Raw genomic sequence first — 23,302 nt, 5'->3', positions numbered from 1 at the left:
ACTAGTTCAAAACGTTAGTTAGCTCCTCGATGGCGCCGCCACGGCAGGCTGGGATGCAAATGAATCGCCGGCTAATAGGCCGAGGGTAGTAAAAGCTGCTGCCTGGATGCCACTGGTGTGCGGCTCGAGGCCTCGCATTCCATGTATATCATCATCATCAGTTCCTTGCTCGAACTATTAAACATATATGACAATACCAACGAGTAAAGAATCGCTCTTTGGCAAAAAAATAATCCTGTAAGAAAAATGACGTGCCCTGAATGCCAAGTGTCCTGACAGATTCCACAATTAATCTTCCACTTCCGTCGGGCGATATTGAGGCTGAGCAGCGCTGGACTAGATCATTATGATAGATGGGACCCGTGACTCTTGAGCATTCGGACAGACTGCAAATGGTTCGAATCCTGCGCGCAATTCGTCCAGGAGCGGGACAGCCTCAACGCCACATTCATGCTAGCAGCATCAACTGGCCACGAGTCTCGGCGCTGGCCCATGCCGTCATCACAAGGCTGAACTAGCCACCGATTCGACAAGTGAAATTTACCCCGTGGAGACTTTGTTGGCGATAAAAACCGCTCGGTCCGCTGCCCCCAGACATTTCCCCAGACATCATACACACGACCTCGTTAACACCCCTCTTTCACTACAACACCAACTACCTACAACAGACGAAAAAAAAAAGACATTGTCTCTGTACACACATTGCACAGCATGGGCCTCTTCAAATCCAGCGACAAGGCCGCGACCGACGACAAGGGCGGCGAGAAGAAGTCGCTCTACCAGCGCTACCAGGACTCGAAGCGCGGCGAGCCCATCAGCGACGCCGACCTGCTCAAGTACACGGGCAAGTCGCGTAGCGACTTTGACTCGTGGAAGGAGACGCAGCCCGGCGTTGGCCGCCACCAGCTCGCCGGCACCCTCGCCATGGGCAACGCCGCGGGGCTCGGCGGCGTCGCCACCGCCGGCGGCTACGGCGGCTGGGGCCCCGGCGCGGCCCCGGGCGGGCCTGACCGCGGCATGAAGTTTCCCCCGCAGAAGCCGTCGGACAAGGAAAAGGCCGTTGAAGAGAGCGACTAGGTTTGGGGGCGTGAGGATTTGGCATGTGCTCTACGTGTGAACGATATACATGAACCTTTTCATTGAAAGAATGTACAGTTATCAGACTGGTAGGATACCTGAATGCAACATAATACCTACCCGCCTATGAAGCTGACGAAATGAAAACACCAGATCGTCTCTTTCATGTCTAATTTTTATTTTCATTCCTCTTCAATTGCTCCGGTTCCTGGAAAGCCATTGCATTCCGACAAGTACACTGCCCACAAAGTACGCTAGTTGTAGTAGAATAAAAAATCACCTTCACGTGTCCATCAAATAAATGCGTTTGAGATAAATTTTATGTACGCTCCGAAAGACTAGCTCTTCAGGCTCGCCTGTTCTTATATGCCGGCTGCCCCAGACACGCCTAATCTCCAGGCTGCTTCCCCTCCCTCATTACCGGGGTACCGAATTTCGCTCAACAAAAAACACCAAATAACTCGACCAAAAAATCCCATTTCTCCCTCACTTGTTGCCCGTATATGCCTTGTGCAGACCAGCAATGACAACCATGGCTCCCCACGCACCAGGGTCGGGAGGCAGCTCCTGGCTCGTGCCGCCGCTGCCGAGGCCGACATAGGTCGCGCGGCCCAGGCGTGGCGTCATGGTCTTGGTCGCCTCAGCCCCTTTGACAGCAGCATCGACGGCGCCGTCAAAACCCGATGACCCGCCCATGGCCGCGGCAAACGGGAGGAGAGCGTCCATAACGGTGCGGTCGCCGACCTTGGCGGGCGTGTAGCGGCGCAAGTTCTCGAGCGCCGCGCCGAGGGCCTTGCCCCAGAGCGCGACGGGCCCGTCCGACGCGGCGACGGCAAGGTGCTTCTCGACCGCGGCCCGCAGCGAGACGAACAAGATACCGAGGATGCCGCCGAGCGTGCCGCCCATCTTGCTCTCGACAATGTCCTCGAGCGCGAGTAGCACGGCGACGACGGAGCCCTTTTGCGCGAGGCCCGCGTCGAGCGCGGCCAGCAGCGCTGTGGCGCCCGTCTTGAGCGTCTCGCCGCAGTCGCCGTCGCCCATGACCGTGTCCCACCTGGTGAGGTCGGGCTCGGCCCGGACCAGGTCCTCGCAGGCGGTGCGCAGCATCGCCTCCAGCAGCGCCGGGTCGGTCCTGAGGTCGCGCGCGTCGTCGACCGTCTTGGGCGCCGGTTTGGGCGCGCGCACGAGCTGCTCCCCGCGCGTGCGGCGCTCGGCCTGGGCGCCGGCCACCGACTCCCAGCACGTGTCTGTGCGCGCGTCGAAGAAGGCGTTGATCTCGGCGACCGAGTAGCGGCAGTCCCGGGCAGCGGCGGTGACGTTGATGACGGAGACGGAAAAGGCGGGCGCGTTGAGCGACGTCTCGAGGAAGCCGGCGCACACGCGCGCCGGGTCGAGATGCCAGTCGCGCTCGAGCTGCTCGAGCAGCTCGTCGACGAGGGCGCCCATCTCGAGGTGCGACATGCCGCCAAAGTTGCTGACGAGCAGCATGGTCTCGTCGCCGGGCGCGAACTTGACGTAGCCGCGCTCGGGGTCCGTCTCGTCAAGGCAGTGGGCGAGCATCTGCCGCACGAGGTCCTGCGGCGACGGGGCGGGCGAGAGCTTCTTGTGGCCGGGCTCGTTGTGCGGCCCGGTGCCGAGCTCGACCTCGTCGTCGTGGAGCGTCGCGTGCTCGGCGCGGCCGGGCACGTGGCAGTGGTCGAGCGTGGCGGCGATGGAGACGATTTGCTGGGAAAAGGCGAGGCCGAGGTCGTACACGTCGTCGAGCGAGGCGCCGGCGCCGACGGCGCCGCCCATGACCTTGAGGACGCCAATCTGGCCGGCGAGGCCGCGGCGGCCGACCAGGCTGCCCGTGCGGCCGACGGAGACGTCGTCGCCGCAGATGAGGGTGCGGCAGCGGTGGCCCGCGGCGTTGGCCTTTTCGCTGGCCAGGCCAAAGTGCAGGCAGTCGCCGGTGTAGTTTGTGATGACGAGGATGGTGCCCGCGTCGCTGGGGACGGCGTCGACGGCGGCGACAATCTGCTTGGTGCTCGGGCTGGCAAAGATGTCGCCCTGCACGGCGGCGGCGAGCATGTTGCGCCCGACGTAGCCGCTCCAGCCGGGCTCGTGCCCGGAGCCGCCGCCGGAGATGAGGACGACCTTGGAGCGGTCGTGCTCCGAGTCGAAGACGACGCGGTTGGCCTCGTCAAGGCTGAGCCTGGGGTTATAGCGGATGAGGCCCCGGAGCGCCTTGTTGACGAGGCCGTCGGGGGAGTCGAAGAGGTGGCGCTTGGACATGCTGAATCGGTTGCTCGCGTGTCTGTGGGCGAGGAGTCGTGTGACAGGAGGGGAGGAGGATGAGGATGACCAGCAGTGAAGTGGCAAAGGGGGTGAGGATGAAAGAGGGAGCAGAGAACGTGAGAGGAGGGAGCAGAAATCGTGAGAGAGCTGGTCAGCGATTTATCGTGACCGGAGGATGCATGGCCCAGAACAACTCGTCCTCTGACCGCGGGGTGTTGGGCGCGTTTGCATCCAGGGCGTCGGACATGGTGCCGCAGTCGGAGAAGCGGGAGCGGACAACTGGGGAGAAGAATGATGGTTCGACAAGAGTATGGCAATAAATCTGGAGCTTCCCGTCTTCGGGCAGCAATACCAGAACGTTGATGTGTACCACAGTAACTCTTACAAGCTCCCGGTTTCTTGTTTGCGGCGTCATGGAGGATTGGTTGGTCGAGTCGGGATTCCACATCGGGAAAGCCGGCGGGCAAGCTCCCCCACCAACAAGGCGAAGAGACGGAGCTTGCCCCAGCTTTTTCAACAGACGCCCCTGCTGCACGGGGTTCTGGACCTGTTTTCTGGTACTATGGCCCCTGGATTGGCAGCGTGATTCATTATTTCTGGGGTTCTTTTTGGTGGGGGTTCGATGAAGTGGTTGTGGTGAGGGGGGGTGGCGAGATGACCGAGCTTCGGACGTGTAAGCGGAGGTCCTTGGTTGCCTCGTCGTCTCGAAATCCCTTCTTCTCCTCCTCGTTCAACTCGAAAACACTCTCCTTCCATATCCAAATCTCAACAGACACAATGGCACCTACCTGGAGAATAGCCATAGGCTGTGATGTAAGGGACCCCCCCTCCCCCCTCCGTTTGCCAGCACCAACCATCACGCAGCACTGACAGCGTACTCTAGGAAGCCGGCGTCAACTACAAAAACGCCATCAAGCGCGACTTTGAATCCGACAGCCGCGTGAGCCAAGTCATTGACGTGGGCTCGGGCTCGACCAGCGACAAGACGGCGTACCCGACGCGGGCGGCGGCGGCGGCGCGGCTGGTGGCGGCGGGCGAGGCGGACCGGGCGCTGCTCGTGTGCGGCACGGGGCTCGGCGTGGCCATCACGGCCAACAAGATCAAGGGCATCCGCGCCGTCACGGCCCACGACAGCTTCAGCGTCGAGCGCAGCGTGCTGAGCAACAACGCGCAGGTGCTGTGCATGGGCGAGCGCGTCGTCGGGCTCGAGCTGGCGCGCCGCCTGGCCGCCGAGTGGCTCGGGTACGAGTTTGACCCGGGCAGTGCCAGTGCCCAAAAGGTGGCCGAGATTGAGCAGCTCGAGGCTTAGTTGCGCTATTGGAAGAAAGACTAGAAGATCAATTACACTGTTTTGTATAGAAAAGGTCGGCTAGATAACACGGTTGGTAATGAACAACTACTAGTCTTGCATGTTTGTTACTTATCGTAGTACCACTCACTACTGAAGCTTAAAATGCCTTGACAGACAACTCGGACCTCGGTTTGCCTCCCATTCTCCCTCGTCATCTGACTGCCGCAAAAAATAGAAAAGAAATACTACAATCAAAGGGAGCGCGTGGCGATGCACTGTCATCACTTTCAAGCCCCGGCATGCCCAAAGCGGCAACACCTACTAGCGGTGGGCGCTGCGGGCGCCGGCGCTGTACTGGTAAAATCGGCGCATGAACCCCAGGGCCGAGCACGGCGTTGTCAGGATATGGAAGCGAGACTTGTTCATCAAAGTCAATTGGGCGAGAAAAGAAACCCCGAGTGCTGTACAGTACAACTTGATTTTTTTTGCCTACATTTTCCTTCCATTTGGTACTTTGTAGCTCTGTCCAGTTTCGAATGGCCATCACGATTCCTGGACGCCGCCTATCATCCACTGTAACCTCAGGGCTGTGGCGGGGTTCCGTAGCGCCCTGTACTGCCCAGTACACGTCGCTTAGGGGAGGGGGTAGCTTCAGTGTTCAGTGGCCGGACAGCTCAATGAGTTCCGGACACGCCCAGTCTTAACTGCCAACACAACGGCTTGAACTTTTATCCTTACACCCTTCTGATTATCTATTCTCCCTCTTCATCGTCGGCTTTGCACGTCAGTGGTGTGCCGCCGAGTGGCACTGCATCGTCTTCCTTGCCACCAGCACAGCTCGCCTTGCCATCACAGCAACCACCATGACGACGACGCCGCCGCCTCCCCGGCGCCGCCTCGTCGGACTCTCCTCCAAGATGTACTTTTCCCTCGACAAGACGCGCGACTTCACCGCCGACGTGCTCACCCGTCTGGCCGCGCTGCCGCCCGAGCTCGTCGCCCGCCTCGACATCTTCATCCTGCCCGACTTCCTCACCGTCGGCGCCGTCGCCGCGCAGATCCGCGCCAGCGGGCTGCCCGTGTGGCCCGGCGCCCAGGACTGCCACTGGGACGACCACGGCTCTTTTACGGGCGAGGTGAGCCCGGCCGTGCTGTCCGCGCTCGGCGCGCGCATCGTCGCCGTCGGGCACGCCGAGCGCCGTCGGCTCTTTGGCGAAGACGACGCCGTCACGGCGCGCAAAGCGGCCGCCGCCAGCCGCAACGGCCTGGTGCCGCTCGTGTGCGTCGGCGAGCAGACGGCGGCCGGCGGTGCTGGCCGCGCGGTCGACGAGTGCCGGCCGCAGGTCGAGGCCGTCGTTGACGCGCTCGCCGACGACGCGGAGCTGGTACTCGCGTATGAGCCCGTGTGGGCGATTGGTGCGGCGCAGCCGGCTGCCGACGCGCATGTGCTCGCCGTCGTCGCTGGCTTGCGCGCGCTCGACTGCGTCAGGCGCAGAAAGGGCACCACGCGCGTCGTGTATGGCGGCAGTGCTGGACCGGGCCTGTACGAGCGTCTCAAAACGGGTCTCGACGGCTTGTTCCTCGGCCGCTTCGGCCACGACCCGGAACGCTTTGTGCAGACGGTCAAGGAGGTTGCCGAGGCTTAAAAGAATCGCCATTCATCCTACTGAAGGGAGAGAGCACATTTTGGGCGTCGGGGGGGTCGATGGCCATCCACTCTGACTTCGTTGCACACTGACATGGTGACACCGCGGGATATTACCATTCATTATACGACCAAAGGGGGTCAAATGGCAATCCGTTGAGAATTCGCTATCATCTACTCCATGCATTGTTGAAGTTTTAACTAGATAAGACTAGATATGGTCCAGACCATACAAGGGCCACAATTTAAGGAGCGGGTTATAGACGAATAGAACCACTACAACTATGAGTCGACATGACTCAATTCCCACATCACGGGTAAAAAAGCAGGACAGCAACTACCTAGTACAATACATATGTTTGAGCCGTAAAAATCACGGTTGACGCTAGCAACGGCACCATAACGGCGGCCGCATTCAGCCCCAGATTCTGGGCTGCCCCGACTTGTTCAGCTCGATCTCGAGTCACCACAGCGCTTCTGTTCCCTCATTGCACAACACGCCGATACCTAGCTTCTCCCATAGCATCCAGTCCTACTCCAGTCCCATAGACTCGTTTAGCAATCGATTGGTCACCACGTTCTCTCTCTCCCGGCCCTAAGCGCAATTGCCGTTGTCTGGGGTGGAGTTGTTGAGCGGCTTGGCCCCCCCCTCCCAAAACCCCTCAATCGGAGGGGTTGTTCCTGTTTGGCTGGTCATGGATGGTAGTTGGGGTGGTCTGGTCCAATGATTGAGGGATCAGAGCAAAAAAAAAGAGGAGTATATGATATAAAAAAGACGCATGATGGCCGTTTGTGTGAATTCCAATTCCTTCTCCTTCACATCCCATCTTCATCAGAAACGAGACTGAAGACGCTCCCAAACCATCCAATAAGTTCGTCCGCATCTCGGTGGCTCGCAGGTGCATGATAGGTAAAACGCAATAGATGGCTAACGTCTTCTACACGACACGCAGATAAACCAACCCTTTTTGGTATTTGATTACCCCCCCCCTTGCCCGGGACAATGGCCTTCCTCATGGCGGCCTCTCGGTGGTACTCTGTCCAGAGTTGAGAGATGTTATCTATATCGTCCTCTTCAGGTAAAGTTGTTGCAGCATGAGCCGGTGCCTGCCCGTCTCTCGAGCTTGCTCCCCCCACTGCCGTTCCCACTCGGCACGACCGGAGCAAGATCTCGGGGGCGGGCGTGGCTGAGATTATACGGCCCTCAACTTGATCTGGATAATACCAGCGAAAGGATCATGCCTCCCCCCCCCCCTTGTCCTCCCCCGTCTTGACAGGACATCGCCATCCTAACCGTCACAGGTACCACCCAATCAATCAATCTCCCTTTCAAAATGAGCCCTCCCGCCGCCATCTCCCCCCCGCAGTATGCCGCCGTGCCCGTGACCAAGGCCGCCAGCGGTCACAACGCCGTGGCCGTCCCGGCGGCCGACAGCACCCGCCTCGCCATCGACGACATGCTGGGCCAGTGGGACAGCTTCAAGTTTGCGCCGATCCGCGAGTCGCAGGTCTCGCGGGCCATGACGCGCCGCTACTTCGAGGACCTCGACACGTACGCCGAGTCGGACATTGTCATCATCGGCGCCGGCTCCTGCGGCCTGTCGGCGGCCTATGTGCTCGGCAAGAAGCGGCCGGACCTCAAGATTGCCATCATCGAGGCCTCGGTGAGCCCCGGCGGCGGCGCCTGGCTGGGCGGCCAGCTCTTCTCGGCCATGATTATGCGCAAGCCGGCCGACGCGTTCCTGCGCGAGGTCGGCGTGCCGTACGAGGACGAGGGCGCGTACGTCGTCGTCCGCCACGCCGCCCTCTTCACGTCCACCATCATGTCCCAGGTGCTGCGCATGCCCAACATCAAGCTCTTCAACGCCACGTGCGTCGAGGACCTTATCACGCGCGCCGCCCCGGCCGGCGACGACCCCGCCAACGTCCGCATCGCCGGCGTCGTCACCAACTGGACCCTCGTCTCCATGCACCACGACGACCAGTCCTGCATGGACCCCAACACCATCAACGCGCCCCTCATCATCTCCACCACCGGCCACGACGGCCCCATGGGCGCCTTTTGCGTCAAGCGCCTCGTCAGCATGCAGCGCATCGAGAAGCTCGGCGGCATGCGCGGCCTCGACATGAACACGGCCGAGGACGCCATCGTCAAGGGCACCCGTGAGATTGTGCCTGGTCTCATTGTCGGCGGCATGGAGCTGTCCGAGGTGGACGGCGCCAACCGCATGGGTATGTGCCTTGTCCCTCTCCTTGCCACATTGCGTCTCCGTAGACGACTAACACGTGCTCAGGTCCTACCTTTGGTGCCATGGCCCTCTCTGGCGTCAAGGCCGCCGAAGAGGCCCTCAAGGTCTTTGACATCCGCAAGAAGGAGAACGAGCTCTAAAGCAGTTGGTCAACACAATGAAGACGAGACAGGAGATTTTGCTCCATATCGTACCTCTGCTTCTCTAGTCATTCACTTCTACCTCGTTCACTGAATAAAATTGAATCGTGGATCGTTAGACTTCCCGTAAACTATCGTCATTTAAATTGTAGTGGTATCCTGAGTATATATATTTGTATATGTCGTAAAATCGTGTGTACCTTGTCCAGTCTGTTATGTTACCAGCTCATGGTAACCATGTGCACCGGCCAGCGTCGGATGACCTCACCCAAATCCTTGAAGAGGGTCTTGATACCCTCCTCGCGCATAAAGTCCTGCTTAATCTTGGGCGTAGCGTGCTCGTGGCACAGCCGAATGTCGTCGACGCCGCAGTCGCACCCGGCCGCGGCGATGCGGTCGTCCCAGACCAGCGATCCGTAGGGCACCAGCGCGCCGCGCTCAAACTTGGATCCAAGGACCGTCGTATCAAAGTAGCCAATGTCCGAGGGCCAAGCGCCACCCGTGACGAGTACCGTGGCTGTCTGCAGTCGGTGGCGGTCGGAGCAGCGTATGGGCGGCTGCACGAGCTGCGGCGCAAACGGCACGGCGCCAAACGTGGCGGCGAGCGTGCACTCCTGGTCCTGCGTGGACGTCGCGTTGACGTCGCGGATAATGTCCTGCGCTAGGATAATCACCGTCTCTAGCTGCGCCATGAACTCATCCTTGGGAATCTGCCGGTCCTCGACGAAGCGCAGGTGCAAGTCGACCTGGCCCTTGACGCACCACAGGCGGATTGTGAGCGGACACTCGGCATCGTCGGCCACCTGGTGGCGCGCAATAGGGAGGCGCGCAATGGTGAGCACGCGGGGCGGCAGGAGAGCCGCCTCCTCCTCCGTCGGAGGCTCCGTCGCCTGCTCCATGAAATTCATCTCGAAATACTTCATCATGGCGGTCAGGTAGTCGGCGGTGGAGCGGGCGCTCTCGGACAGTTGCGGGTTGGTCGCGCGCTTGGCAAACTTCCACTGGCGGGTGAGCTTGAGCCCGTATAGCGAGTGGATGAGGGCGTCGCGGTTCTCGAGCTGCATCAGGCAGAAGCAGCTGAGCACGATGCAGGCAGTCAGCACCGCCTCTTGGTCCTGGCCCGTCATGTCCGTCTTGCCCGAAAGCGCAACGAGTTGCGCAATCGACTTGCTGTACTGGCTCAGCGCAAACTGGAAGTGGTCCTGGCGCGCCTGGTGCGCGACGGCCGTCCGGTCGGGGATGGTCTCGCGCAGCTGCATGGCCGAGAGCGCGAGCGAGGCGTGCCACAACACCGGCTGCGCCTGGGACAGCTGCGGCAGATTAATCTTCCAAAACAGCGTGTCCGTCTTGCCGGCCACCTGCTTGACCGTTAGGTTGTAGAAGCGGTAAAAGGCTGCCTTTTCGGCGCGGCTCGAGCCGCCGTAGATGGGGCCCGAGGCGTGCGCCGGCTGGTCCAGCAGCCGCATTAGCTGGTCTGTTGACATGGTCGGTGGTGATCCGGGGGTGGCGGCAGCCGCCGCCTCATAGCCGTCGCATGTGCGACCTGTTGTGATGCCTGGAGGTATCGGTGTGAGATTTCATCCGCAGCCGAGCGGGTTTGAGACGACGTACATTTCTTGCAGAATGGTCTGCCCTCGTCGCATTTTACTCGCCGGATACTGTGGGCAAATAATGAGCATCCCGGAAGGATATGACCGGCGTATGCGCCGGCACGACTGGGTGTCAACGAACCGACAGGTCTTGCATCCAGTCTTGGTCTTGGGTGCCCATTTTCTTAAGCGCTGGATTGTCGTCGGATCCTCCTGCACAAAGACGATGCCCGCCGCGGACGGCTTGCCGGGCGATTTCATCTCGGGGACCAACCTGCAACTCGATACGCCTCTTTGCGAGGGGTTCTCGACGGAGGGAGGGGGCGTGACAACCCAATGAGCACGATTGATGATTTTCGTTTCCAATGATAGCAGGCAACGAGAAAGAATCCTCAGGTCAGACTTAGAGGCACCGCTTGGCCATGAGATGGTTCAAACGGGAGTGGCGCCATCAGCAAGCCTCGCAGCCGTCTCATGGCTTCGTCATCTCACTCCCGCGTTTGGGGGCGGACTTGGTGTCGGTAAGTATGTTCCACGTGACTTTGTCAGCATGGACCCTGGGGAGTGTAACAAAGCCTGGCCGCACTAGGTTGTCTCTTTTTCGCAATTTCTACTTGGGAGATTTTGGGACAACTGCGACAGGTGTCTTTGCGCGCTAGACAGTATTAGAGCCTGAATTGACTTGCCGAGCTTGCTCATGGCCGGCGGACTCCGAGTGTGGCAGCTTGTGGAGTGAATGTGGAATTTGGGCCGCCCGCATGGACATGTCGCATTATCAGATCCTGGAAATAACATTGTAAAGAGGTAAAGAAATTTGTGGCATTGAAGTTTCATTGGAACAAACAAAAGTGAAAGCAAAATTGCAAAACGCACGTGCATCGTGATTTCATGTCTGGGTATCTCGTCTACAACATCATCCGCCCAAACCGCTCCCCGTCTCTCACTTGTTTATAATGTACGCTGCAGATGAAGTGTTAGCCAAAGTGCAACTTCCTCGTTTTTTTAAGAACCTTCTCACCTAACCTAGCTTCCATAGTATTCCACTTGTCCCTCTCCGATGGCCTGGGTGTCTGCTTGGGATGCGTGGGCTTGGTTGCCGGCGTCTTGCCCTTGCTCGCTGTTTGGTAGGCAGAGGGCTCGACGAGGGTGACTTCGGAGGACGTTGACCCAAGGTTGGCCAGGTTGGCCGTCTTTGACTTTTTGAAGAACGGCATGGTGTGTTTTGTGAGGTTGTGTGTGTCCTGGGGACAGCGAATAGAGTGTATGTCGCGACAACTTTGCAGTGGTAAACAGGTCTTTTGCTGCTCAATTCAATGAATAGATTGGATGGATTGTCTTGGTCCAATTCCAACTTCATCAGGGAAAGCCCGCGCTTTATATATCTTCCTATTTTGTCACCATCCCCCGCGGCCGTCCGCATTGCCTGCCCGGCCACACGCCCTTTGGCAACAATTCGACTCACTCGGTAAGCGATCGTTAATCCCTTGCTTGTCTCGGCTTAGCACTTCGATGAATTCGAGTCACCCGTTTCTTTCGCAGCCCTATTGGCCTTTCGGCTTCGGCTTCGGATTGAGCGGGGCTAGCTCTAAACCGTCAACACCGCCTTTAACGCCTGCAAAAAGCTCGGCTTCGGAGCCTCAGCTGAGGACGGGGCTCGGTGCCGCTCGCAATCTTGTCATGGACGATGCGAAATGCACGATCGATTTCTAAGCTCATGCGATTTCGGAGCACGCAAGGGCGCGGCCGTGATAATTACCAAGCGTGGCGCTCCGTGAATTGCGCTGTCAATATCGGCGATGGCGTTAGCGCCGACTGTGATCCTGCTGAGGCTAGATTGGCGATGCACACGAGATTCAAGCCGAGCACGATACAATGTGAGAAGAACAAACACATGACATCAAGTTCGAAGTATCTCAGTTTGAGATTGATACTTAAAAGCTGCGTTGATGCCTACATACAATATGAGGCCGGTATGGTAACTACCTAGGTGGTTAGTGGCTAGCACACAATCGATTCGTCACCTCAGCCGCGCCCACCGAAGTGTTAACGAGAGCCGGGGCGCCGTTTCGGCTTGGTAATCACCAGCTTAATAATAAGTGCGTATATTCACATGAATTTTTATGCTACCGAGAGGCTTGTCTCTAATTTGTATGTGTGTGTCGCCCTTCGTCGCTTACCGTCGCATTTGTCCAATAACTAGTGAAGACACCGCACGCGAAGATGAAGTATTATCAGTTGGATCCTGCGGTGAGACCAGGTAATTGCTAATTTAGGTGCAAACGGAGGACGCATAATTGAAAGACGTAGGAAGCGTAGGAGGCGCAGCTGTTAACGGGCACAAATTGGCAACGTCAGATCGTGACTCCAGGTTTCTAACGAGATCGTGAGACCTCGAGGCGATATTCAAGTCCGGCTTTAACTTGTTCAGTTTTCTTCGTTTTCTCTTTTTGTTTAATGTATTCATTTATGTATAACTTTTTGCAACCGTCTCTGAAAAGACCCCCCTACCCACCCCTGGCGAATTACTCACGGGAAATTGCAAAAATGCCATAGGCTCTCCTATTATTACTAGTTAGTCTAGGAGAATTTCAGATTCGTAGCTACAGCGCAAAAGGACAACACAAGAATTGTCGGCGAAGAAACAGCAATGAGGTGCTAGGAAAGTCTCTCACCAGTCCTTGTGCAAGAAATTTAAGGCAACTATTCATCCGTAGAACTGTCACAGCTTCAAGAAGTGAAATTGAGACCTCATTTGCCACATCTTCATCAACGCGACGAGCGCTAGATGCCTTGGTTCGTGAGTCAAGCCGCACGCCTGCGCCACCCCTGCGGCCCAAAGTGAGAGCGCCAATATTGGCGACCGAAACGTAGTGGTGGGGAGATCAGCCATGGTTAGAGGTTAGCTTGAATCCAGACCCATCTCAAACCGTTGCTCACGCAGCCAATTCAGGTGCCATAGCCAATCCAAATGCCAGCTGGCCAGCGTCCCTGGCGCGCCCACGCGGCCGTCCAAGCCCAATGAATTGGCTTGGTGGGTGGAGATTGCCCTCAGGTCTGCAATTCTAGCTCGCTCTTTCTTCGGTTCAAAGAGTCCAACATATTAGGTGCATCATCGCAACTCGTGGTGCAGACTGCTGCGTTCTTCACGTCAAGAAAACTCAGCCAGCCATTACAAAGCAGCCGATTGAGTCTCCAAACTCTCGCCTCACACTGTCACATGGCTTGGAGAAGTTGGCGACGCTGAGGACCGATCGGCATAAGTTCGCCCCGATAGTGCAACCCTCAACCACACTGCAGGAAAAAAAAGATCCTCGCAGAAAGTCCACACCCAAGTCGCTGCCGTGTTTGCTGTCGCTTTCTTTTTGGTGTGTCGCCAAGGCGAGCAAGAAACCAGCCGCGGCCTTGATAAACTGAGACGTTGCCAGCCATGTCGCCCACTAACCACTCCGAGGAGGAGCCATGCCGCCCTCGTCGCTTCACAGAGCGATTATCCTCACTCATGACTTTTGCTGAACTGTCTTCGGTGTCCCAGTGGATTGTAAGTCTTGCTTTGTGAACGCCTCGGTGATGGCAAATCCTCTGACTGCAACCCTCCCAAGAACGACGATGTCCGACCCGTGGAGAAGGAAAGGCGGACATGGAACCTCAGATCCTTTCACGATTTTTGTACGAAATTCGCAAAATTCAGCAGCGCTCTCACCGTCTGTTACTAACTCGTTTTATTCTAGGGCTTGTCATTAACTGTAACACGACGACGTTCATTACCGGGAGTGCACTCATTCCGTTAGGCCTCTCTTGGTGGCAGGCCGTGATTTGTACGTTTTCGTTTGTCGCAAGCCGTGCCCAATCAGATCTTAACCTAATGCAACTCAGGCATTGTCGTCGGAAACCTTATAGCCCTGGCTGCAGTTCTCGCCAATTCCGCTGCGGGATCTCGATATCATGGTGAGCATTTTCGCAGCCTAGAGTCTGAATGTCAAATACTAACTTTGATGCAGTCGGATTTCCCGTCATTAGTCGATCGGTCTGGGGCATGTGGGGTTCCCAATTCACCATCTGGAACCGCATATTTCTTTCTATAGGTATGTTGGGTTCCTGCTCTGCAGTGTAACTCGTGTTCGCTAACCCACATGCAACAGTTTGGTGAGCCTCCTTCATGTTCGCGAATAGGGACTGGGTTACTGACCTCGTGTAATAGGTACGCGTCTCAGGCATGGACTGGTGGACAGTGCTTCCATCTGATAGTCCTCGCGTTGGACCCCCGAGTCGATCAACACATACGCAATACCATGCCAGGCCGTGCACACCTGACGACGGCGCGATTCATATCGTACGTTATTTTTTGCGTCATCAGTCTTCCATTCATTTGGATTCGGCCACATCGACTGCAGTGGTTCTTGAACAGCACATCCCTGGTCGCGCTCGTCTTCTACATCGCGCTGTTAATCTGGGCTCTGACGACCATGGGACCGAGCGGATTCGGAAGCACAATTACAGAAGACAAGCCGAACCCTCCTAGTGGGCCCAACAGCACTGCGTGGGTGATGGTCTCGGGCATCGTCGCGACCATCGGCTCGATCGCGGCTGGAATTCTCAACCAGAACGATTATACACGCCTGGCCCGCTCGCCGCGAGATGCGAAATGGGGCCAAATCATCGCATACCCGATCTATAGTATCGGCACTTCCATCATTGGTATTTTGGTGGTCGCTGCCACACAAGATCGCCTTGGAAAGGAGCACTGGTTTCTTCCAGGTCTCTTGGCGCGGGTTGTCCGCAAGAATCCAACACCGGGAGCTCGCGCTGGCGTCTTCTTTTCGGGACTGGCATTGACTTTTTCCCAGCTGGGAAGTAATGTCCTCGGCAATGCTCTGGCAGGAGGCATTGACTTGGCGGCCGTCTTCCCGCGATTCCTCAATATCCGCCGTGGTGCCTACATCACAGCGATCATAAGCCCCATTGTGAATCCATGGCGCATGGTTGACACGGCAACCATTTTCATCTCGGTCATGTCTGGGTATGGTGTTTTTTTGGCACCCATGACAGGCATTATGGTGGCGGGCTATTATATCGTACATCGGCGGAAATTGGATGTCGATGACTTGTTCCGTGGCGACCCATCGAGTAAATACTGGTACAACAACGGCGTAAATTGGAGAGCGCCGATATCCGTAAGTGTTCTGCCGAGCTTTGGGATCCGAAGGATAGCAGCTAACGTATGTCGAGCAGTGGGCTATTGGAGTTGGCCCGTGTTTGCCAGGATTTGTGGCCTCGGTCAACAGCGCAGTCAACGTGCCAGACAGTATCCGTGAGCTGTATATGACAAACTATGTATATGGGTTCTTCTCGAGCGGGCTCGTATTCGTGGCGCTGCACGCGGCGTTCCCTGCGCGGGCCGTGGATGAGTTTGTCAAGAATGAGATGCCAGCTGCAGATGTGCAACGGTACTACAGCGACCGATGGGATGTCAGCTTATCCGAATCTGGGCGAATGGTAGCTGCGAGTGTCGGGCAAGAGCATAAAAGGCCGGGGGAGAGACGGCCAGAAGGTCAAGCAACGGAGTCGGCAGCGGTAACAGATGCTGGTGAGATGCGAAGACGGACTGCCTCCGGGGAAGTCTGAAAACGGGAATGGAGAAAAGAGGCATCAGCCAATCCGTCGGGAGTCGGACGAAATATCAGCGATGCGTACCCCCTCGCTGTATTACCTGAACACGTGATGTGTCACTTTTGCGGGAGTGTTCGTGAAGAGTATCAGGCAAAGTCGGGAACGAAGGAACGCAGAACCATAGAGTCGACACAGTGTCTCCTCCGCATTTCATCATTGAGTAATAATAGCATTGACGTTCATTTCGTAAATCAGTCGAGGACCAGGAATTATCATGGTAGCAGTGGAGATTGCGCTGCAGCAGGCTGTCGGTGTAGCATCGTCGGCCAACTCTTGGACATTGATGGCCGTATCCACAAGTGGTCGCCGACGCCGCCACAGGATGGAGAAAGTGGTTATTTCGGGAATCAATCTGCAGATCAAAGTACTGGGTATCGACGAGTTTCTGGTCCGCCATTTACTTTCAGCATTGTTCATCTTGTGCTTTTTTGTGATGAATTATGGCTATTCCATCGTGGTGTTGAACTGTGCAAACGCGAAACTGGTGCTCTGTACAAGCAGGCGGATAGGTACCGCCGGAGGTACCTACATGGCCTCCAGTGTTGAGGGTCCGGTCCAGCTTAGCGTTGCTGCAGGCGGCGAGGCCGTTAAAACGGGCGGATTACAGCAGTCATGCCGTTGCTTCCAGGGTCCACGGATAAAGCCACAAATGCTGACAAAGCAGCTACGCGCCTTGTACCTTGAACCAGATGGTCCATTTTCCATTTTCAAGGCGGCTACAAATGGGGGTTGAAAATTCTCGCTTTGTGGCACCAAGTCGACTGTGCATCGGCTGCTGGCTGCTGGCGTCTCGCTCGCGTACATCTTCAGCGTTTATTACTACTACCTTGGTTCTTCAACTACCAGTTAGTTAGTTCAATCCGCTAAGCTGTTAATAGCTATAGGTTCGGTGTCAGCCTACGCAGGAAACGAACTACCTAGGCACCTACCTAGGTATTTCCTTGCTAGTTGCTAGTGTGCCCACCACAACCACCTCGTACGTTAGCCAGTCAAGCCACACAAGTCAAGCCCGCCTCATCCTTCCTCCTCTCTAGCCTCCACTCCTCATCCTTCGGCCAACTTTTTCTTCTCCCCTCGACGTTGCATCTTGGCCTCCTTCACGCTCGGCCGCCTCAACTGCACCACGCCCTTTCGATCCTCGGCCCAAATCTTGTTGGCCGATTGCCATTTCTACCGCACTACCGGCTGCCTTGTCCGGGGTTCCGCCCGTCCCCGTCATACTGGTACGCTCTTGTTTCGGCTGCAAACCACCCGAACATGCACAGTCCTCCCGCCGAGACCCCCGAAGCTGGGCCGACCGATGCAGCCTCAGCAAGCATAGCGCGCCGCCGCAAGTTCACCATCCAGAGCAGCTTTGGCCAGGCTCGCGAACGCAGGAGTCGAAAGAATCGCCCCTGTGATGCATGCCGCCGCCGTAAGACGGCTTGCGTCATCACCGATCAGCCACCATGTAAGTCTACTCGCCTCATGTGTCTTGCCGTCGCCCGCAACACATCGCTTTGACGGTCTCTCTCATATTTTTGCATTCGGCTAATATAGCTTGTCTATGCAGGTCGATTCTGTGAGACACGAGGCATCCCTTGTCTGTCTTCCGGCACACTTGCCGACAAAGACAATGGTGTCACCGCAGATGATGACTGCGCATCACCAGATGCGGCGTCACCCCATTCACTTTCCGTCTCATCTCCGGCAGACTCGATCCGGCTTGCTCGCCCCGATCTCTTCCCCAACGGCGCCTCGCGCCCACCTGTGACGTCGTGGCCTACGCCCTCACAAGACAGTCCTAGCTCCTCTCACCATACCTTCTCTCCGGCCAACGGCCACTCACACCTGTCCTCAGTTCGGACCCCAACTCAAGGCAGCCCCCATTCTTCCTCCTCAAAAGTGACACTTCCTCCCCCTTTCAGTGACAAGGATCGCGCCAGTGCAGTCACGCTCCCTCCTCCTAGCACTATCGCTACATTTACCAAGGGCAGCACCGAGGGCATGGGGATATGGCCTACCAATGGCCCAGGGCGCATTCATACCCTCGAAGACAATGTGAACAAGACTGCCAACTATATGGGACCTGCCGCAGAACAAGACACTCACATCCTTGACTCCTTCCGCTACATGATCGTCAGTGAGATCGACGAGATCGACGCCGACTACCTACAAGTTTACCCAGGCAGTTCACGGTCAAGCGACCCCCCGGTTCATTTTTTGCTACTAGAAAATGAAGTGCCCGAGTATACCAACCGCCCAAAACGAGAGGCTTCTCTCGCTATTGAGTCGAGAGTCTATCCATATGGGCCCAATCTCGTCCGACTATACTTTAAATACGTTCACCCGGTGTACCCTGTTGTCTCCAAGGTGCGCTTCCTCCGTCTCTACAATTCCGCCAAAGAAAAGATTCCGGCATCGCTTCGTGGCGCCGTTTACGCATTAGCCACAGTGTTCTGGAACAGAGATCCATCGCTGAAGGGCCCTTGTCCCTGGGAGCAGCACGAGCTGCATTCGCAAGCACAGAGCTCTCTACGTTGTGAGCTCGAGAACCCAAATCTAGCCAACTTGCAGGCATGTCTGCTTTTGATTCACATGGCCCCGCCTTGGACCGACACGGTGGAAACCCCCAGTATCTGGATCCTCGCTGCCCAAGCAGTCTCCAACGCGCAGATGAGTGGCCTGCACCAAGACCCTGGAAACTGGAACATAGAGCCGTGGGAGAAGAGGCTTCGCAAGAAGCTGTGGTGGGCTATCTACATGACTGATTGCTGGACCTCGATCTGTCATGGTAACCCGCCTCATATATATCGTGAATCCTTCAACACGACGCCACCTGACATTGAAGACGTTCGCTTTGATGAAGATGTGCCCGAAGATTTGAAGCACATGGTTGATCCAGATTCCTCGGTATTTCATGTAGCTGTTGGTCATCGGTTCTTGGAGATGGTTCGCATAACAAGGATTGTACGCGACATTATCGACTGCAGCTTGTGAGTTCATCTTCCTGCACACCATCACTAAAACTAGCTGACATTTTGATTAGTCTTGTAAATCCAGGTGCAAGATACGCCCCTGGGTCCGACCATCTGCTTCACACTCTAGCAGTTCAGAGGGAAAAACTCCGCCAATGGCCCAGTCTGCTTCCCCAGTGCTTGTCCACGCGACGGATCAATTCAGCGCCCGCTATTCATAATAACTGTATGTTTCCCTTGTTCTGCTATAGTGCGCAAAAGTTGCATGAATTAATCCATTCGCTTAGGCCCGCTGCACTTGATGTATCACGCCGCCAAAGTTTTACTACTCCGAGCTGTTCTTTCTCCTGCCACGAAAGAAGCCCGAGCCGACCCCAATTCGAGCCTGCGTCGAAACTTTAACGAGGCGGTGTACGAAATGCAACTCTTCGCGACATTTATGGACGAAGTCACAGAGGGTGATTTGCAGGGCTTCTGGGGCCGTCGTAAGTTGTTTCCCTTCATTTCAGATCATGATAGACGTTGCTAACACGCAATCAGTGGGACGGTCCCAACTTATTTTGTGTGGAAACTTCATGATTCACTTATTCATAGTAGCCTCCGGCCCAGACGATATTAGAGTGGCTCACCACGTGCTACTGAGCTTTCATCAGTCACTACAGCGCTTGGCAGCTACGCAATACTACGTCGGAAAGCTACTTCTTCGGCCAGTCGCCTTGAGAGTGGATTCTTTTTTTTCGCAGGCCGGCGAGATTATAAGACGCGGTGGCCACGGATATTGGCAGCTGGACTCCCTCAAAATTATTAAAGACGGTACCTTGTGATTATGCACAAGACCATCTGCGAGGAAGCAACATTGCAGTATATATTGCTCGGGCTGACAGAACCGAGTGCACTAGTGAAACAGATGCAAGTATATTCACGGAATGCATAAAAGTTGAATTTCTCGGTGTCACTACTTGTGGCCAGTCACGTGCTGCCATACGTTGTTGAGCTGAGTAAATGGACGTAACTTCTCGTTCTCATTGCCCTCTTCATATCACCTACCTCTCACAAATGGCAATAATGGCGGATACCGGCACACCAAATCCACTGCTCCCATCAATATGCGTACAAGGCACCAGGACATTTGGAGTGATCTCTCGAACAGCATCTCTGAAGGCGGTCTTTTCCTCCTCCGTCCAAGGCCAAGCCTGGTAGAAGGCACCAAACAGCCCCAGCAGCTGGTCGCAGAAGGCATCTTTGGTGGGCGCCGAATAATGCGCATCATGCAGCTCAACCCGCACCTTTGCGAATCCGCCGTCCTTGCGCAAACACTCTTCGACTTGCACGGGGTCGAACCATCGGGGCTCAATCGGAAGCCTGTTGATCTCGGCGCCTGGTCGCGCCTTCTTCTGCGCCGGGATGAAGATGTCCGTCATGAAGCCGAGGCGCGCCCACGTCGTCACGACGGCGACACCGCCGGGCTTGAGCGTGCGACAAATCTCGCGCGCGCCCGCCGCGGCGTCGTCGTAAAACATGAGGCCCATGTTGGTGATGCTGTGCGAAAAGGTGCCGTCCGCGAAGCGGAGTGTCTCCCCGGGCATGACGGCCGCCGCGCAGCGGCCGGCGACGCCGAGCGACGCAAACTTGGCGGCCGACAGGGCCACCATCTTTTCGACGGGATCGACGGCGTGGATGACGGGAATGGCGGCGTCGCTGCCGCCGCTCTGCCGGCACCGCGCAATGATTTCTTCGGCTACAATGGCCGTGCCGCACGCATTGTCCAGGACGACGGCGTCGCACGGCGCGGCAAAGAGGCCATGGAGAGCCTCGAGCTGCAGCACGCGGCGCGCGATGGCGCGCGTGCTGCCGCCGGTCGAGCACTCGTATGCATCGGCGAGCGCGTCGAAATGCTCAGCGCCGGTGGGCTGCGCAGCCTCGGTTGGTTGCTGCTCGGTAGACATGAAGGGTTGTATATTTCTGGATATGGGCATACACGGCGTAGATTTTTCAGATCTTCTGGGACGGAAGAGCAATGTGCACGATGAAAGCGAGACAGAAGCCACATTTTATACACAATTCTCTACATCGCGCGCATCAAGAATGCGTGGTAGCGCTGGTGGCTTCTCCCGAACTTAGCTTACCCCGCAGCCGGATTCATCTTGAGATATATGTGGGCATACTATAGAGGCATGTCTATATCTCCATGCGGTTGACTTTGACATCGGTAAGAACCCTGATGAGCCATTCCTATGTGGTCTGGAGAGATTACTTAGAGTTTACACTGGTGCCCATTAGGTGAGAAAAGAGGAAAAGCCGGTCTGGCAGACCGAACCATGCCATCCCTGTTCCATTTGTGTATATTTATTATGTATATTTCATTCGGATTCAACTCTTGGATTTATTCAATATTCGTCGCAATTACCAGTCGGTCAGCATCTCTCAGCCCCCCTCACTGCTGACGACGCGGGCTTGCATGTGCGTGACAAGCCTCCGCCACATAAGCCAATCCTTCCGAAGCTATTCATTTCCAATAAATGAGCGATAGTCTTTCGCCGCCAAGAAGACAGAAAACAGAAGTTCCCATTGCCAGCGTTTCGAACATACATGCTGTGCCATGCTCCGATACTCCGCCACGTTCCGATGTCCGCATAGGCGCCGAGATTGGACATTGTTCACGAGCTTGCTTGAGTAGCACAGCGTTTTGCATATGCTCGGTGACGCCGTTCCGTCGGACAAGACTTCTCAATTACCGAGGCAGCCCAGCCGTTTCGGTCGCTCCCCCGCGAAGATGGGGTGTACGGGAATGCATGCACTTGGGTGACACCGCAGATCGGCAGGGCAGGCAGGCACGAGCTGAACCATGATAACGTAGCACAATATCAGGATATTGCGATACCTTTGCACAAAGTATCAAGTATGGATCTACTCGGAGAACAGATCTGCGTGTTTATCGGCCTCGAGCCTGGGACAGGAGCAGCCGAGGCATCCTTTCCAGCAAACCGGCGCCAAATCAGGTAATTCCCATACTTGCAAGGCCTGACTCAAAGAAGAACAGGACATGGCCGAAGACTACAATCTAAGGGTCTACTGGAAAGGCAAATGCAGAGTCCTGCAATCCATGACTGACACAGCATAGGAGGAGCTGATTCACTCGAGGCAATAACATGGGCTCCGGCTGCACGTCCATCGTCCGCCAAGGTATATTCAAAACAACATCGAGAATATTGGATTGGTCAAATGGTAGTCTTCTGATTCTTCGAAGATTTGTCCTCGGCGACGAACCAATCTGCAGAACTGATGATGACAAGACCAGCGAGGCGGGGATCTTCCCCGTCGTCTGGCGATACATTGCTTCCTATTTTTGGGTTCCTGAAGACCAGAATGAGTGCATTTCGATAGTATACTCGAAGAAACATTCAGTACATAGGGTTTTTTATTGATTCCGCTCAGTCTTGTGAGTGTGTTTACGTCTGGGTGCGCAGAGCCGCGTGAAACTTGAGAGAGAAGCAAAAGACGTCTATACAAAGACTGGTCCCTGATTCGATAGAACGCAAGTTTCGAGACAACTACTGAACAGATATATGGAAAGCGTTTCGAAGCGCGACACAAGCTCGAAAGTATCACTGATTAGGCCAGGCTGACATATTCTCGTATATGCGCAGCAACTACGGATATCAACAGCTCTCTGGGGAGCACTGGATACCACGACACTCGTGACTGTAGACAACTAAACAAATCACTGAGTTTCCTGCACTGGAGTGTACGTTTAAAAAAAAATCGACATCTTCGTTTATTGAATATCAACGGCATTTCTATGTTGGTACGCCACAAACATTAGACAAAGGTGTCCTTGAAGCTCGCGGCTGGTCGTTATGGAACGGTCTCTCCTAACCTACAGGCTCTAGGCTAGGGTCCATATAGATTTACACTATATCTCTACGATTCGACTTCGCTGTCTGAATCTCGCATCACTTCGAGCTTTCAGGCTGAACCCACACTACAATGGAAAATACTACCATTAAGTGAAATTATCAGGATGAATAAAAACAAACTTTCTAAAACTCGTCTTCCGTCTAGGTAGTCATCTAACACGGCCGGACTGCCTGCCCACCAGTCCGTCAGCACCTAAAGGTCCGAATGGAACTTTGATTAGCAGTAGAACCCTATCACATTCTAACATCACAGATATCACAGATATCACAGATACCACAGATATCACAAACTTATGTCGACATACCCCTCGCGGGTACTGCATCTGTCCGCAGTTTGTCGGACGGATAGCAACAGCGACATGGGACGAGGGCACGAGGCTGCGTTACCGCACTAACTTTGCGAGAAAACATAACTACGAGGAAATGATGATTCTTAAGATCCCCACTAACGAGGAGGAAACTGACGCGGGTGCTTCCGCACTGCCCTAGCTGC

General features: G+C 55.8%; 8 protein-coding genes across 8 annotated transcripts; 6 read left to right on the top strand and 2 right to left on the bottom strand.

Annotated features, from left to right (window-relative positions):
• Positions 1–1,563: 1,563 nt before the first annotated feature.
• On the bottom strand, positions 1,564–3,802 carry CCM_01642 (dihydroxyacetone kinase; the record flags this gene model as incomplete). Its single annotated transcript, XM_006666797.1, has 2 exons — positions 1,564–3,373; positions 3,534–3,802. The coding sequence occupies 2 exons, from the start codon at positions 3,800–3,802 to the stop codon at positions 1,564–1,566; spliced, it is 2,079 nt and encodes a 692-aa protein (XP_006666860.1).
• A 329-nt stretch (positions 3,803–4,131) lies between these two features.
• Positions 4,132–4,663, top strand: CCM_01641 (Ribose 5-phosphate isomerase; the record flags this gene model as incomplete). The annotated part of the gene is made up of 2 exons (XM_006666796.1): positions 4,132–4,167; positions 4,238–4,663. The coding sequence occupies 2 exons, from the start codon at positions 4,132–4,134 to the stop codon at positions 4,661–4,663; spliced, it is 462 nt and encodes a 153-aa protein (XP_006666859.1).
• An 845-nt stretch (positions 4,664–5,508) lies between these two features.
• CCM_01640 (triosephosphate isomerase 2) lies at positions 5,509–6,291 on the top strand (the record flags this gene model as incomplete). Its single annotated transcript, XM_006666795.1, has 1 exon — positions 5,509–6,291. One exon carries the CDS (start codon positions 5,509–5,511, stop codon positions 6,289–6,291), a length of 783 nt encoding a protein of 260 aa, XP_006666858.1.
• A 1,333-nt stretch (positions 6,292–7,624) lies between these two features.
• CCM_01639 (thiazole biosynthetic enzyme) lies at positions 7,625–8,679 on the top strand (the record flags this gene model as incomplete). Its single annotated transcript, XM_006666794.1, has 2 exons — positions 7,625–8,522; positions 8,585–8,679. The coding sequence occupies 2 exons, from the start codon at positions 7,625–7,627 to the stop codon at positions 8,677–8,679; spliced, it is 993 nt and encodes a 330-aa protein (XP_006666857.1).
• A 218-nt stretch (positions 8,680–8,897) lies between these two features.
• CCM_01638 (dynamin GTPase, putative) lies at positions 8,898–11,482 on the bottom strand (the record flags this gene model as incomplete). Its single annotated transcript, XM_006666793.1, has 5 exons — positions 8,898–10,222; positions 10,291–10,337; positions 10,411–10,542; positions 11,213–11,228; positions 11,287–11,482. 5 exons carry the CDS (start codon positions 11,480–11,482, stop codon positions 8,898–8,900), a joined length of 1,716 nt encoding a protein of 571 aa, XP_006666856.1.
• A 1,674-nt stretch (positions 11,483–13,156) lies between these two features.
• Positions 13,157–15,890, top strand: CCM_01637 (NCS1 nucleoside transporter family protein; the record flags this gene model as incomplete). Its single annotated transcript, XM_006666792.1, has 10 exons — positions 13,157–13,166; positions 13,219–13,299; positions 13,399–13,611; positions 13,694–13,806; positions 13,868–13,934; positions 14,057–14,083; positions 14,142–14,213; positions 14,267–14,350; positions 14,514–15,439; positions 15,480–15,890. 10 exons carry the CDS (start codon positions 13,157–13,159, stop codon positions 15,888–15,890), a joined length of 2,004 nt encoding a protein of 667 aa, XP_006666855.1.
• A 1,302-nt stretch (positions 15,891–17,192) lies between these two features.
• On the top strand, positions 17,193–18,914 carry CCM_01636 (nitrogen regulatory protein OTam; the record flags this gene model as incomplete). Its single annotated transcript, XM_006666791.1, has 2 exons — positions 17,193–17,385; positions 17,629–18,914. The coding sequence occupies 2 exons, from the start codon at positions 17,193–17,195 to the stop codon at positions 18,912–18,914; spliced, it is 1,479 nt and encodes a 492-aa protein (XP_006666854.1).
• A 1,084-nt stretch (positions 18,915–19,998) lies between these two features.
• Positions 19,999–20,922, top strand: CCM_01635 (uncharacterized protein; the record flags this gene model as incomplete). Its single annotated transcript, XM_006666790.1, has 1 exon — positions 19,999–20,922. One exon carries the CDS (start codon positions 19,999–20,001, stop codon positions 20,920–20,922), a length of 924 nt encoding a protein of 307 aa, XP_006666853.1.
• Between the last annotated feature and the right edge of the window lie 2,380 nt (positions 20,923–23,302).

Source organism: Cordyceps militaris (assembly GCF_000225605.1).
Source record: "Cordyceps militaris CM01 unplaced genomic scaffold CCM_S00001, whole genome shotgun sequence".
In the NCBI taxonomy this organism is placed as follows: Eukaryota; Fungi; Ascomycota; class Sordariomycetes; order Hypocreales; family Cordycipitaceae; genus Cordyceps; species Cordyceps militaris.
The sequence above is the reverse complement of the archived record's forward strand: the minus strand, read 5'-3'. Positions and strand labels throughout refer to the sequence as shown.